Source organism: Oreochromis aureus, linkage group 8, assembly GCF_013358895.1.
Source record: "Oreochromis aureus strain Israel breed Guangdong linkage group 8, ZZ_aureus, whole genome shotgun sequence".
NCBI classification, from domain to species: Eukaryota; Metazoa; Chordata; class Actinopteri; order Cichliformes; family Cichlidae; genus Oreochromis; species Oreochromis aureus.
In genome coordinates this window covers 1536326-1553098 of record NC_052949.1, presented here as the reverse complement: position 1 = coordinate 1553098, position 16773 = coordinate 1536326, and the positions used below count along the sequence as shown (strand labels likewise).

Genomic DNA, 16773 nt, shown 5'->3' with positions numbered 1-16773 from the left:
TCCACTCCTGCCTCCTGCTACACCAGTTAGCGGGTACAAACCAGCTGATCCTAATGGAGGAATTGCAAACATGTACATGCAGAGGTGGAGCAAGACATTCCACTTCTTGCTCCGCCTCTGCATGTACATGTTTTCAATTCAGTTCAACGTCATTTTCCAGAAGTGAAAGTAAACGTGTGAAGGAGCAGAGCTGCAGTTGCGTCCTATTTGTCTCTGAAAGAAGATTCAGCCGAGTCCATCAGGTTTCTCTCAGCAACAGTGGTGAGTGCAGCTCATCGCTCTGTTCATCACAGTCACATTGGTTCAATAGAACTCATATAGCCACAGATCCGCTGTAGAAACATGGAGCTGCTGTTTAAAGGGTCTCATGTGGCACTGCTCAGGACTTTGGAATAAACCTCAGGGTACCTCCTATCTCATATTCCTAACCTGCTTTCCTTGACCTCGATGAAAACACTGAGGTCAAGGAAAAGTTGGTAGGAGATATGATAAGGACTTAGGAAAAGAGAAGAGCCGTGCGCTGAGAACTGCAGAAGACTAGAAAACACTGATCTTACTTCACCGGGTTAGAACACATGTTCCAACGCGCCAATGTTTTATGGAGGTCATATAAACCAATCAAAAACCTAAGAAAGAGGCTCAGAGTCAGTTTGTGAGTGAAAATTGTGAGCAGAAGTATTTTTGTAGCTGGCGTTACAGCCTGTGTGTTTGTAAGAGTTTTACCTTCAGGAGGACATTTAAATGAGTCATAAAATGTGAATTAGAATGTTTATGGCACAGAACCTATACCTGTTGTGATTGTGATAGTTGCTGCTAGGAGAGTTTATTTTCAGGAGCGGAGGTGTTATCAGAACAAATGCATAATCAGCTCAAAGCTGTTATCATAGTGTTCAAACTAAAACTCTTAGTCTCACGTTCAGAGCCGAGCCCACCTGATGCTCCTCGTAACTGTTTTCATGAAACAGGAAAAACCTCCATAAAATAAACTCACAAAAAACAGACCCTGAACATGAGAATTAAGAACTGAAGCTAGACCACAAGAAAAAAAAAAACAGGAACTGAAAACTGGGAATTTCGACAGGAGCTCAAGGAATACACACAGCAGCGAGGGTACGACAGGACAACGGACAGAGGAAAACACAGGGCTTAAATACACAATGGAGTAACGAGGGAATGGGAAACAGGATGGGAACACAGCTGGGAGTAATCTGGGAGACGGCTGACAGCAGAGTCGGAGAGAACATGGAGCACAGAGACAGGAGTAACAAACTCCAACATGGACACAGGACTGGCTGGGGAGACACGACACGCTAGACAGGAAACTAGACAAGGGACGTGTCACACAGGGGAGGTGTAGAGTCAAAACCAAAGAATTTAACTGAAACAAAGAATATTAATAATCAAAAAGATAAACACTGAGTCACCAAACTCAGGACCATGACAGAAGCATTCGAGCTCCTTTCCTCAGTATGTGGAGAATTGGACCAGCCCTGATTATGGCCGCCACACAAACACTTCCAGGTGACATCTCTCCGTGAGGAAGCTTCCTAAACAAAATTTTGGAACAGACTCTCTGTCCTTTTGACCTGAGGCTGACTCCGCACTTCCTCTTCTTATTATTGCTTCTGTTTTCTTTAGCTCTAGTTAGAAGAGCTTCTGTATAAATTAGTGGTTCTCGTTTTTTTTCTTTCTCACATACCGCCATTTTCATCATGAACAATAAACAGAAATAGGAAGTTAAATCTGACTTACATAAAGGGTGGCGCAACACCATCACCAAACCTCATTGATCCATTTTCATGACTGGGTGCCAGATGAAACTGGGCGAGAGGCAGGGTACACCATGGACAAATCCGACTGTCCTGTTTAAGCACACACTAATAAAAAACTTCACAATGCAAAAGACTACTTTTACAATTTCTTTATAATATTAAATTAAATTAAATTTTATTTATACAGCGCCAAATCACAACAACAGTCGCCTCAAGGTGCTTTATATTGTACAGTAGATACAGAGAAAAGCCCAACAATCATATGACCCCCTATGAGCAAGCACTTTGGCGACAGTGGGAAGGAAAAACTCCCTTTTAACAGGAAGAAACCTCCAGCAGAACCAGGCTCAGGGAGGGGCGGGGCCATCTGCTGTGATTGGTTGGGGTGAGAGAAGGAAAACAGGATAAAGACATGCTGTGGAAGAGAGACAGAGATTAATAACAGATATGATTCGATGCAGAGAGGTCTATTAACACATAGTGAGTGAGAAAGGTGACTGGAAAGGAAAAACTCAATGCATCATGGGAATCCCCAGCAGCCTACATCTATTACAGCATAACTAAGGGAGGATTCAGGGTCACCTGGTCCAGCGCTAACTATATGCTTTAGCATCAGGGCTGTGTGTCGGACAGGGTCGTCTGCAGTACGGGGGCCCCACAGGGAACGGTTCTGGCTCCGTTCCTCTTCACCTTCTACTCTGCAGATGTCTCCCACCCAGTGCTTCCTGCAGAAGTTCTCTGATGACTCTGCAATAGTTGGCCTCATCACTGATGGGGACGACAGGGAGTACAGAGAACTGACCCATGGTTTTGTGGACTGGTGCCAGCAGAACTACCTCCAGAGTAAAACCAAGGAGCTGGTGGTAGACTTCCACAGGCACAAACATCCTCCACTGCAACCACTGAACATCCAAGGTATGGACATCGAGGCTGTGGACAGATACAGGTACCTTGGTGTTCATCTGAACAACAAACTGGACTGGACTCATAATTCAGACGCCCTCTACAGGAAAGGGCAGAGCAGACTGTACCTGCTGCGGAGACTCAGGTCGTTTGGAGTGGAGGGCCCACTCCTGAAGACCTATGACTCTGTGGTGGCCTCAGCCATCTTTTATGGTGTGGTCTGCTGGGGCGGCAACATCTCTGCCAGGGACAGGAAGAGACTGAACAGGCTGATCCGCAGGGCCAGCTCTGTTCTAGGATGCCCTCTGGACCCAGTGGAGGTGGTGAGTGACAGGAGAATAGTGGCTAAGCTGTCATCCCTGTTGGACAACATCTCCCACCCCATGCAGGAGACTCTGACAGCACTGAGCAGCTCCTTCAGTGGGAGACTGCGGCACCCACGGTGTGGGACGGAGAGATTTCGCAGGTCTTTCCTCCCCACTGCTGTCAGACTCCACAACAAAGACTTCAACTGATCAAACACACACATCCACACATGTGCAATAAGACTAAGTGCAATAATCTTTTTCTGACAAAGTTGTATTTTTACTCAGTTGTATATAGCATTTGTATTCTATTTTTATCCTATTGTATATATTATTTTATTTTATTCTATTCTATTCTGTACAGTTGTGTACAGTATCTCTTTCTTATTCTGTATTCCAGTGTTCTCTAATTTTTCTATATAACTTTGCACTGTCCACTTTCTGCTGTAACAAAACAAATTTCCCACATGTGGGACTAATAAAGGTTATCTTATCTTATCTTAAAAAGGACAGTTTGAAGCCTAATCTTGAAAGTAGAGATAGTGTCTGTCTCCTGAATCCAAACTGGAAGCTGGTTCCACAGAAGAGGGGCCTGAAAACTGAAGGCTCTCCCTCCCATTCTACTTTTAAATACTCTAGGAACAACAAGTAGGCCTGCAGAGCGAGAGCGAAGTGCTCTAATAGGGTGATATGGTACTACAAGGTCATTAAGATAAGATGGGGCCTGATTATTTAAGACCTTGTATGTGAGGAGCAGGAGTTTGAATTCAATTCTGGATTTAACAGGAAGCCAATGAAGGGAAGCCAATACAGGAGAAATATGCTCTCTCTTTCTAGTCCCTGTCAGGACTCTTGCTGCAGCATTTTGGATCAGCTGAAGGCTTTTCAGCGAGTTTTTAGGACATCCTGATAATAGTGAATTACAGTAGTCCAGCCTGGAAGTAATGAATGCATGAACTAGTTTTTCAGCATCACTCTGAGACAGGATATTTCTAACTTTAGAGATGTTGCACAAATGGAAGAAAGCAGTCTTACATATTTGTTTAATATGTGCATTGAAGGACATGTCCTGGTCAAAAATGACTCCAAGGTTCCTCACAGTGTTACTGGAGGCCAAGGTAATGCCATCCAGAGTAAGAATCTGCTTAGATACCATATTTCTAAGATTTTCAGGGCCGAGTACAATAACCTCAGTTTGATCTGAATTAAGAAGCAGAAAGTTAGCGGCCATCCAGGTCTTTATGTCTTTAAGACATTCCTGCAGTTTAACTAATTGGTGTGTGTTACCTGGCTTCATGGATAGATAGAGCTGCGTGTCATCTGCATAGCAGTTTTTATGCTATGTCTTCTAATGATGTTGCCTAAGGGAAGCATGTATAATGTAAACAGAATTGGTCCTAGCACTGAACCCTGTGGAACTCCATAATTGACCTTAGTGTGTGAAGAGGACTCTCCATTTACTTGAACAAATTGGAGTCTATTAGATAGATATGATACAAACCACTGCAGTGCAGTACTGTAATACCTACAGCATGTTCTAATCGCTCTAATAGGATATTATGGTCAACAGTATCGAACGCTGCACTGAGGTCTAGCAGGACAAGCACAGAGATGAGTCCACTGTCAGAGGCCATAAGAAGATCATTTGTAACCTTCACTAAAGCTGTTTCTGTGCTGTGCTGAGCTCTGAAACCTGACTGAAACTCTTCAAATAAGCCATTCCTCTGCAGATGATCTGTTAGCTGTTTGACAACTACTCTTTCAAGGATTTTTGATATGAAAGGAAGGTTGGAGATTGGCCTGTAATTAGCTAAGACAGCTGGGTCTAGAGATGCTTTTTAAGTAAAGGTTTAACTACAGCCAGTGCTGAAGAGAAACCTGGGGTTGTTTTTACTTTCTTCAATCAGTGACGAATAGTAAGATGTTCTGGCTTTGCGGAGGGCTTTCTTATAAAGTAGCAAACTATTTCTCCAGGCTAAATGATGATCCTCTAAATTTGTGACACGCCATTTCCTCTCCAGCTTACGAGTTATCTGCTTTAGGCTACGTGTTTGAGAATTATACCACGGAGTCAGGGACTTTGGATTTGAGGCCTTAGTTTTCACAGGAGCTACAGTATCCAGAGTCGTACGTAGTGAGGAGGTAAAATTATTAACAAGATAATCGACCTCTGTTGGAGTAGCGTTCAGATAGCTGCTCTGCTCTATGTTGGTACAGGGCATTGAAGATGATAACAGTGGGTGGATTATATTCTTAAACTTAGTTACAGCACTTTCAGAAAGACATCTACTGTGATAAAGTCTACTCTCCACTGCTGTGTAATCAATTATTGTAAATGTAAATGTTATCAGGAAATGATCAGACAGCAGAGGGTTTTCAGGAAACACTGTTAAATGTTCAGTTTCTATGCCATATGTTAAAACAAGATCTGGTGTGTGATTAAAGTGGTGGGTGGGTTCTTTTACATTTTGAGAGAAGCCAATTGAGTCTAATAACAGATTAAATGCGATGTTGAGGCTGTCATTTTTAGCATCTACATGGATGTTAAAATCACCCACAATAATTATTTTATCTGAGCTGAGCACTAAATCAGATAAAAAGTCTGAGAAATCAGACAGAAACTCTGTGTAAGGCCCAGGGACCTGGGGCTTCTGTTTAAGACTATGTTTCCTCCTCACTGTCACCCAGCTGTCCTGTTCCCCCGGGCAGTCTGCCGGGGCACAGCTAGCGGGGCCTACCTTTGGCTGCACCGGCTACAGGGGCCTGGCTAGCTACAGGTGTATGAAGGGTGCGAAGCTGATTCTCCAATTCAATGATCCTGGCCTGCAGAGCTGCAAATAGGCTACATTTATTATAAGCAGAGATGGGCAGTAACGCGTTACATAATCCGATTACTTTTTTCAAGTAACGAGTAAAGTAAGGGATTACTATTGCAAAAAAGGTAATTAGATTACTGTTACTTCCCCGTAAGCACACTGCGTTACTGCGTTACTAAACTGTGATTTCTTTGCGAGAGTGTCTCATGACAGTGACGTAAGCGAGTGCGACGTTCGTGGCAACAGCTGTGTGCAGATCAACAATGGATAATATATCGAGTGTGGAGAGAGTATGAGCGTGCAGCGTTTAAAGCGAGGAAGTACTGACCTTACTTTGAGTTTGATTCCGTAAAAAGTGACAAAAACATTAGTGTCCGCTGTTCACTGCGTGGGAAGAAAACTTATTTTTACAGCGAAAAAACCCCTTAACTTCCGAGCAAACACCGAGTGCGCTGCCACGGGAAATTCACAGAGAAACTCGCGGATTCTTCCACTGACCGCTGCGGCACACCTGCACCAGGGCAAACATCCGCCTGCTATACAGGTGAAAATAGAGCAACAGGACCGCTAGTCTTTGATTTTATTTATTTTCTGCTGTGTTTTACTTGCATTTATTTGAAAGACTGAGTGTAAACACAAAAAAATATTTTATTTTATGTGCTGGAATGTGCAGAAAATAGGTTTAAATGTTAAACAAATTTCTTCCTGTTATGTGAAGGCTGTGTGCAGGCAGGAAAAGGGCCCAAAGTGCAGACTCCGGAGACAGAAGGTAACTCAAAACACAGCTTTAATGCTGAACTCAAAAGTGTAACAAAACTAGGAATACAAAATACACTTACGCAGACAGCACACACAGCTAGATGAGGGTAGATCACGACACAGACACAGAGAAACAGGGCTTAAATACACAGAGGGAGCAATCAGGGAATGAGTAACAGGAGGGAAACACAGCTGGGGCAAATCAGGCCTAACGAAACAGGGGAAGCAAAACCAGATGCAACATGAGACACAGACTTTCAAAGTAAAACAGGAAACATAACACAGACTGAACTACAGACACAGACTCTGACTGGACATAGGGAGACAGCAACTAGAGAACACAGAGACATAAACCATAAGACAGAACTTAACAAAGAAACCAAAGACTAGAAATGATAAATAATATAATAAACTCAAAACCCTGGGTCAACGACCCAGGCATCCTAACACTTCCAGTCAGAGAATGTTGCATATCTTTTAATTTTTGCTTGATGCATAAAGTTAAAAGATTAAAACTAATAAAACAAGTTTTAAAAAGAAACTTTTCCATTTGATTACATTTTGTATGATGGATTATGCAGAAAAAGTAGAATTGGGCTGAAAGATCTATCACTTTATCACCTATTCAGGTTGTAAATCGTGTTTTTAAAAAGTAACTAAGTAACTAAGTAATTAATTACTTTTGAAAATAAGTAATCAGTAAAGTAACAGGATTACTTTTTTGGGGAAGTAATCAGTAATGAGTTACTGAGTAATCAGTAATAAAACAAGTTTTAAAGTAATCAGTAATGAGTTACTGATTACTTTTTTCAAGTAACTTGACCAACACTGATTATAAGTATCATTACTACTAAAGGACGCAGAGGAGTAACTAAACATCTGACACAATGAACAGAAAAGTGCAGAGGGAGAGGTGAGCTCGTAACGAGCACGTAGCTCGTAGCGAGTCGCTTACGAGCTAAGCTAGGCTAGAGAATCCCTGAAGATACAGTGAGTGAATACTGTGACTATAAATTAGCGAGTGAGTACACAGAGAGTGCGCTTTGGATGAAGCAAGTGAAGATTACACTACAAAATAAGAAGATATCTTTAAAAGAGAAGTTCGCACAGGAGTCCGGATTTGCTGAGAACGTGAGAACGCAGCGCTATCATCCTGCAATTGGAACCGCAGTGTACTTGATGACATCACAGCTCTGGAGTTTTTACTGCCGTCCTCTCTTAATTTAACTGTGATTAATATTTGCAATGGAAGTTACACATGACATGAAAAAAATACACATGATGTAGTAGATTTTTTAAGAAAAAAAGATAATTAAAAAAAGTATCTTAAGCACTTTTGCAAAATTCGCTACATAACGCTTACATATCATCTGTTTTATAATGTGTAATAAGCCTCATACAGTTAAGCACAATCACTACATGACAGTTTAATCCCTCTATTAACCCCCCCGGCTACCTATCGAGCTGGTGGGTAACAGACATCTCCGAAAACATCGGAGCACTTTTGCAAATATGTGATTTTTTTGATAAACCGAACAGATATTTGAAGTTTACACAGCTACATTCTCACCTGAAAATATCTTAAAAGTTTATTTTGTGACCCAGAAAGAGTAATAAGTTTTTAGCCGTGCTCCTCTGCCATTGCCATGGTTTAGTTTTGGATGAAATGCATTCTGGGATATTTGGCTGCACCAAGTCCACACAAGTCACCGCTGATGCATGCTCCATAAAACGGGAGGAGCGAGAACACATCCGGGAATTTTTCACGTTCTTGGCTTGATGCGTACTTTGAATTGGAACAGTACTTGGTCTCCAACTGATGACGTATCAAGTCCACGAGAACGCAAGTACGCATATTGAGACAGGGCCACAGTGCCACTCAGACCCAAATATATAATTGGATTTCAAAATATTGCAAAATTAAACATGTCTAACACTTAACATGGATTTAGTAGAAACAAAAATGAAGAAAATAATATTTTCTGTACAACTCGATTGGGGAGATAGGTAGGAGTAGCAGGTGGAAGGGATCCCAGTGCAATAAACCAAACAAAGCACACTAACGCTTTGCCACTGTTTGCACATTAATTTTTACCTTTAAAATACTTATTGTTGCAGATATGTCAGGCCCCATCTTATCCAGTGTTGGGAAGGTTACTTTTAAAATGTATTCCACTACAGATTACAGATTACATGCCCCAAATGTATTTTGTAACGTATTCCGTTAGGTTACTCAATGACAGTAATGTATTCTGAATACTTTGGATTACTTAATATATTATCAAGCTTTTTACAACATGAATGTACTATTGCTGTGATTTATTACTGTTACTGAAGGTTACTCGCCATCAGTGATGGGAATAACGGCGTTACAAGTAACGGCGTTACTAACGGCGTTACTTTTTTCAGTAACGAGTAATCTAACTAATTACTATTCCTATCGTTACAACGGCGTTACAGTTACTAACAAGGAAACGCGGTCCGTTACTATTTTTCAACAAACAGACGGTTGAAGCTGTGTTCAGCTTACCGCATCTTATATCAGCTGCAGGAAGTAGCTGTAAGTAATCTGGACGCTACAGCTTTAAGCAGCTGCGCGCTCCCGCGGACGGTAATCACGAGCACTGTCTAGCACAACACCTGGAGCTCAGGGGGCAAAACAATCGAGTGCTGCTGTTTGACTGAGGCAGAATAAAGTAGTCGTGGTAAGTTAATCACATGACCACTTAAAGACAAAGCAACAAGGTGCCAGTTTTTAAATTGTGTTGATAGGCCACGTAAAACCAGAGTCATGATTAACAATATATACTATTTTCCTCAATAGTTTCGCCACGTTAGCGCGAGCAAGCACTCTCTGCTTATGAGCAAAAAAACAAAACAAAAAAAAGTTTTAGGAGTGACGGCGAGAGAGAGAGAGAGAGAGAGAAAGAGAGAGGGAGAGAGCAGGAAAAGAGAGAGAGCGAGTTTTGAGATGTGAGATTTGTGACGTTTAGCGTGTTTGGAGTGTGTAGTTAATGTGTTGTCTTGTGTAGTTAGTGTGTAGTGTTGTGGATGGTTTTGTGTTGTGTGTCAGAACAATGAGGCGACTGCTGTCTCCAGGTAGAAACAGCAGTGATACACCTGCTGCTGTCAGACCTGCAGGTATCAGGCTGTGATGTTCTCCTTTATAGTGGACAGAAATGATTTTTTTGGAGTGGCACAAATAATTTGTGTGGCATCTTATTGAAGAACAGCTGATTGTTCTGTAAATAGTTTGAAATGGTTATTTAAAAAAAGGGTAAAAGGTAAATGGATGCAAATAACTTTGTTGTTTGCAAAACTTGTGCATAGGATTTTAACATTGACAATTAATATTTGCATTTGAAGTTATGAAATATGATTCATTAAACATGTTTATGGTTGTTACAGTAAAAATATAACTTTTTCTACTCTGATTTTAATGTTTTTTGTCTGATTTTAGATCAATTCTGGTTATACAGTATGACAAAATGAGAACATAACTGTAAATTCAGGCACGTGAGGTTGCGCTAAAAAGAATGATACCAAACAAGGCAAAGCAAATAGTTTTTACAGGTAAAATGTGGAGAGAAAATCAAGAGTAGTAAAAAAATGGCCAATTATACCCTGGACCCCAGAGGGTTAAACGTTCTTTGTTTTTTTTTTAAGTAACGCAATAGTTACTTTTCCAAGTAATTAATTACTTTTAGAATATTGTAACTCAGTTACTAACTCAGTTACTTTTTTGAAGAACTAACTAGTAACTATAATTGAATTACTATTTCAAAGTAACTTGCCCAACACTGCTCGCCATACCAATACCAACTAGATGTTTAAATCTTAATATAAAATGAGTAACAGTAGGTGGACATTAGGTAAGGCTGCACTTTTGTTCTTATTTATTTGTACATGCTTGATTTTTTTTTTTATTTGTATTTAATGTGAACTGATGTCGTGCTGCTGGAATCATAATTTCCCTGAGGGGACCACACCAAGGGATTAATAAAGTTTTATTCTATTCTATTTTCTTTCAAATCAAATTTTTGGAACATTTTCTCCTCAAACAGCTTCAAAAACCATCTTTGCCAAAGAACTTTATGGTCCAAGAACCACCATAAAGTAGAAACTCGTGTCTGTTGTGGCCGAGACAAATGAGATCATTCTGGTGATTTCCACACTTTTCACTCTCACCTGGAGGTTTGGTCATTCAGAGGGTTAAACTGCTTCATCTGCTCATCACAGCAATAACTCAAAACTGCTGATGGACACATGTAAAGTGTAAAATACTGAAACTTTTCTTTTTCTTTCTTCCTAAACATGAAATTAAAATTGAACTAAAAATATTTGTCTTCCCTTTCTCCCTCAGAGTGCAGACATGGCTGCTGCCAGTAATCTGCAATCTGAAGATCAGTTTCTGTGCTCCATCTGTCTGGATGTGTTCACTGATCCAGTCAGCACACCATGTGGACACAACTTCTGCAAAAACTGCATCACTCAGCACTGGAACACTAATGACAGATATAAATGTCCCATGTGTAACAAGGTGTTCAAGAGACGACCTGAACTAGACATCAACACTTTGTTCTCTGAGATGGTTGCTCAGTGCAGACGTGAAGCTCAGCAGAAAGCCAGCAGCAGCAGCTCAGAGCAACAAGCTGCCAAACCAGGAGAAGTTCCCTGTGACGTCTGCACTGGAACCAGACTGAAGGCCCTGAAGTCCTGCCTGGTGTGTCAGACCTCCTACTGTCAGACTCACCTGGAGCCTCATCTGACAAAGAAAGGTCTGAGAGGACATCAGCTGATTGATGCTGTGGAGAACCTGGAAGTCAAGATGTGTAAGAAGCACGAAAAACTTCTGGAGCTGTTCTGTAAGACGGACCAGACACGTGTTTGTGTGCTCTGCTCTGTATTTGACCACAAGAACCACGAGTTTGTTCCTCTGAGAGAAGAATATGAAGGAAAGAAGGCAGAGCTGGAGAAGACAGAGGCTGAGATTCAGCAGATGATCCAGAAGAGACGACTGAAGATTCAGGAGATCACAGAGTCGGTGAAGACGAGTAAAGATGCTGCAGACAGACAGAAAGCAGAAGGTGTTCAGGTCCTCACAGCTCTGATGGAGTCTGTTGAGAGACGCCTGAAGGAGCTCATAAAGGAGATCGAAGACAAACAGGAAACTACAGAGAAACAGGCTGAAGGTCTCATCAAAGATCTGGAACAGGAAATCTCTGAGCTGATGGAGAGAAGCTCTGAGGTGGAGCAGCTCTTACACTCTGAAGACCACCTCCACCTCCTCCAAAGCTTCTCGTCCCTGAAAGCTGCTCCACCCACCAAGGACTGGACAGAGGTCAGAGTCCGTCTACCATCATATGAGGGGACTGTGGTGAGAGCTGTGGCTCAGCTGGAGGAGACACTCAGGAAAGACTTGAAGAAGCTGTTTGAGGCTGAGCTGAAGACGGTCCAGCAGTATGCAGTGGACGTGACTCTGGATCCTGATACAGCGTATCCTAACCTCATCCTGTCTGATGATGGGAAGCAAGTATACTGTGGTGATGTGAGGAAGAATCTTCCAGACAACCCAGAGAGATTTTCTGCTTGTGTTTGTGTTTTAGGAAAGCAGAGCTTCTCTTCAGGCAGATTTTACTTTGAGGTTCAGGTTAAAGGAAAGACTGACTGGGACTTAGGAGTGGCCAGAGAGTCAATCAACAGGAAGGGAAATGTTATGCTGAGACCTCAGTATGGTCTCTGGACTGTAGTGCTGAGAAATGGAAATGAATACAGAGCTTGTGCAGGTCCTTCATTCCGTCTCTGTCTTTATTCTGGTCCTGAGAAGGTGGGGGTGTTTGTGGATTATGAGAAGGGTCTGGTCTCCTTTTATGATGTAGGTGCTGCAGCTCTGATCTACTCCTTTGCTGGCTGCTCCTTCACTCACAAACTCCACCCATACTTCAGTCCCTATCTGAATCAGGGTGGTAACAACTCTACACCTCTGATCATCTGTCCTGTCAATCAAACTGAGTCGATCAACGACTGATTTTATTTGATGAACTGATTGATTTTTACTTGAAGGAACAAAGGAACATATTCAGTTTACATACCCTACAGTTTCCATAGAATATGATTACTGTGGACTCGGATCTACTCTTTGGTTTATTCCTCATGGAATAATTTGATGTAAACATGTTAAGGGAAAATTGTACTTAGTAGTCAGTATAAGCTTTTAATGATATAAGTTTAACTGTGATAGAATGCTGCATGATGACCTTTTCCTTGCTTAGAACTGATTGTTCTTTATAAAACGTGTTCTGATATTTCTATCTGAATCTTCCCACAGCGATAGTAAGAAGTTGAACAAGCAGTTCTGACCTCGCACACACACACACACACACCCACACACACACACACACACACACACACACAATCACATACGCACATGCTCACGTCACTGAACAAATGTATTCATTTCTCTTGTGTATAAATAAAGACAAGTGCAAGAACAGAGCGCGCACTTCACAGGGCCCCCACTCTGATGTGAGCGCTCTGTGACCGCCCTTGCAAGTCAAAACCTACTGTGTGTGTGTCCTCACTCTTAGACTCTCAGCTGAAGAAGTGTCATTTAGAATAAATCTCTTGACAAAACAGAAGAAAACTTGAATGACGAAATGTTCCCACTAATCGAGACTCTGAAGATACAATATCAGACAATAAATGTCAGAAACCTTAAATCAAGAAAAACTTTTGTTAGATTCTTTTATCAAAACGAAGCATTCAGAGTTCATCTGAGGGGCAGTTGTGTTAGCTAGAAGTGGCTTGGTGATTTTGGGTCTGTGTGAGGATTTTGTGTCTGCTCAGTGGAAACTGATGGATAATATTAAAACAGAGAACTGACGTTAATGACGCAACAACAGGTACTGACTGACAGGGACTAAAATACACATGAGGAAACAAGGAACAGGTGGGCACACAGGTGGAACTCATTAGGCAAAACAAAATATCTGTCAAGGGCACAGGAGCACAGGGAACAGTCCAAAACAGAACGTCCACCAACGAGACTGGAGCTCAAGGAACAGTTCAGGGGATTAGCCTGGGGGCGGATGGCTAAATAGCTCATAATTGACCAGGTTCAGAGGCCGGCCGCGTGAAAGGCAGTGGTGGCGACGCAGTTCAGGAGGCCGTCCACGAGGGCGATGATGTCCACCCAGTGGCCCAGAAAGTGGCGGGTGACGTTGAGGTGGCAGCCGTAGAAAAGCCGGGTGTGCTGGACATGGATGTGCCGTCCAAGCAGGTTGTGGACAAGATGGCGGCATAACGGCAGCAGGACCAAGCAGGACCAGGCAGAACCAGACGAGGCAGGACCAGGTGACGGCGTGGAAGCTGCAAGTGGTGGTGCTGCAGGCGATGGCGTGGCGTGGAAGCCGCAGGCGGTGCGCTGCAGGCGATGGTCGCATTTGCGACCAAATTGGTCGCACTCTAGAGCCCTGTACAACAGGTACTGACTGACAGGCACATGAGGAAACAAGGAACAGGTGGGCACACAGCTGGAACTCATTATGCTAGACAAGACAAGGAAGTAAAGGAGAATACACTAACATGAGACAAGAGTAAAACAGGAAATCCACAGACCTAACTCAGAGACAATACTAACACAGTACAGGGACCAGAGTGACAAAAGGGGCAAATGAATCCTTAAGCTCGAAAATACAGAACAGACACCAAAACACTAGTAACCATGAACAATAGAAGAAAACAGACTAATAAACAATATTACAAAATCAAAACACTGGGCCACAGGCCCAGGACCGTAACAGTAATGAGCTCCAACTCCTTTATTTAAAACACAGCACACAGTGAATGTCTGTGCAGTTCTTCCAACATTATCCTGGGAACAGATATGTGTGTGACACTCCTACAGAGAAACAGGTACTTGGTGTACTTGTACATGATTGTAACTGTGCTCTGGATAACAGAGAGCAGAGGAGCCACATGTAGGGACTGAGAGACTATCATGGTTCTGGATCATTTGACCCAGGGTTTTAGTTTTTTTGTGTTTTGATGACTGTTATGGATTATGATTTACGTGGTTAGCTCTGAATTCATTCTTATTACGCCAACAAAGATACCCACTGTATTTACTTTACCAAGTGGATCATCACGGCTTTGCAGTATTGGAAAGCCGTGATGTAATGATCTGCTAGATGGTGTGGGGAGCCATAGCCCCGTCCCCCAGGGCATGAAGCAGGAATGGAGGAGATCCAGGCCCCAGACATCCAGAGGCCCCAGAGTGCGAGAGCCCAAGGAGGACCACTGGAGGGGCATCCGTGCCACCCCCCTGGGAAGAGCTGAGGAGAGCCCCAGACGAGGGGTCACCCAGCAGCCATGGAGCAGAAGCCAGAGGGGGCTGCAGTGGCGTGCCCGCGGGCTCTGCCAGCAGCCAGCTGTGCCAGAGTGAACCGAGCCCCAGGCCCAGAGGCCTGAGGGCCCCCCACCCCCCGGAGGAGGCCTGACTGAGCCATGGGCCACCGGAGTGAGCTGGTACATACCTGACCACCCAGCTCTGGACACCAAGAACCACCAACGCATCAGGGCATCAGCCGCCGGCAGGGAGTGTGGTGGGGGGAGATTGGCCTCCATACTTTGGAGGGCCTGAGATGTTCCCAGAGAGGTGGAGTCTAAGATCCGACCTGACATATAGACACACACACAAACATGCATTCCCCCTCTCATGCACTCATATACAAATACTCAGCACTCACCCAACGTAAAGACAGACACAAATGGACATCGCACACACAATCACACTCCCCAAGCATACTCTACAACCGAGGTCCAGGTACCCTCACCCCCAGAGGGGGAAACCACACCTAGACCCAGGAGATGTTACCCTTTCCCCCGGGGTGGAGGCAAGCAGACCACCCCCGGTCCCATAGCAGCAGGGAGGCCCCGCATCCCAGACCCCAATCGGACGGCAAACACCTCCTCCCAGCCCCTCCGTCCCGATGGCTAACAGAGAACGGGGGTGTGTGAAGACCCCATACCTCCCTCCTCCCGCTCATGCGAAGTGTTGCTGCGTGTCGCTCTAAAGTGCATTTAAAACACGGGAGGGCATGGTGCTTCCTGTCAGAGAGCAGTAGCAGAGGTGTCAGCACAGCTCCTCCCGAGAACCCTCAATGTCTACATGCATTTAAAATTGAGGGGTGGGCACCGGCACCAGAGGTGAGGTTCAATACACAGACCGTCCTCTGGATGCCGCGTAACGTGCCCACCCCCAAGGCCCTATATGTATGTGTTATGAGAGTGTGAGTAACGTGGATGTCTAAGTTGTGGGATAAAATTGAGGCACAAGTGGCCAGAAGGGGACAGAGGAGGGGTAATGCCGCCCCTGCACCCTGGTGACACACCTACACCCCAAGGCCCTGCATGTGTGGGTGGGTGTGGTGGAGTGGAAAGAGGGAGGCATTCGGGGATGGGCAATGACGGAAGGTGTGGGCAAATAGCCCCTCCCTGGGGCCCAGTAGGCACCGCCGCTCTCTGGAATCCACCAAGGCCAGGGGGCCCAGGCCCATGCGGACCGGGGCCCACGGCAGCAGCACCGCCAAGGCCCACAGAACCCGGGGCAGACCATCCGACCCCACCGCAGAGGAAACGGTACGTCCTGAAACCTACGTATGCGTAGGTTTCTGGTACACATCAGCTTTTAGATGTCCCCCATTACTGATGGAAATCTCACAGTCTAACGGTGTGTTCACACCGAACGCGATAGGTGCGAGCGAAAACGCCCCAGACGCCCCTAATTTGACGCGTGCACATTCGCACCTACGCGTGTCCAACACAAATCCATCGCGCGTCAAAATTGCATATTTTGACGCGCGTGAATCGGAAATGTGGGAGGAATGTGGGAGGAAATTGTGCGAGACAGTATCTTTGCAAGATGGCAGCTGTCGAGCTAGCGCTTGAAGAGAGAGTCTCCCTTCTATATTTACTGTGGAGAGCAGAGCAGCGGCGTAAAAGACGTCCTCGCCGTACCTGGGTCCATCAGGTCCTCCAGAGGCGTGAGCAGTTTGGTGAGTTTCACCACTTGCTCCAGGAGCTGCGCCTGGATGACGGCCGATTTCAGTGATATCACCGTCTTTCACTCGCCCAGTTTGAGGACCTGCTGTCCCGTGTTGGTCCCAGAATCGCCCGCCTAGACACCAACTACAGGCGCTCAATCCCACCTGCAGAGCG

General features: G+C 44.2%; 1 protein-coding gene across 2 annotated transcripts; it reads left to right on the top strand.

The window, feature by feature from the left end:
* Positions 1 to 158: 158 nt before the first annotated feature.
* On the top strand, positions 159 to 13136 carry LOC116315420 (E3 ubiquitin-protein ligase TRIM39-like). 2 transcript variants are annotated; one of them, XM_039616165.1, is made up of 2 exons: positions 159 to 261; positions 10919 to 13136. In XM_039616165.1, exon 2 carries the CDS (start codon positions 10928 to 10930, stop codon positions 12581 to 12583), a length of 1656 nt encoding a protein of 551 aa, XP_039472099.1. In that variant the 5' UTR covers positions 159 to 261; positions 10919 to 10927; the 3' UTR covers positions 12584 to 13136. The 2 variants fall into 2 exon arrangements, with proteins under 2 accessions (XP_039472099.1, XP_039472100.1); XM_039616166.1 differs by lacking the exon at positions 159 to 261 and adding an exon at positions 6552 to 6565.
* Positions 13137 to 16773: the final 3637 nt, after the last annotated feature.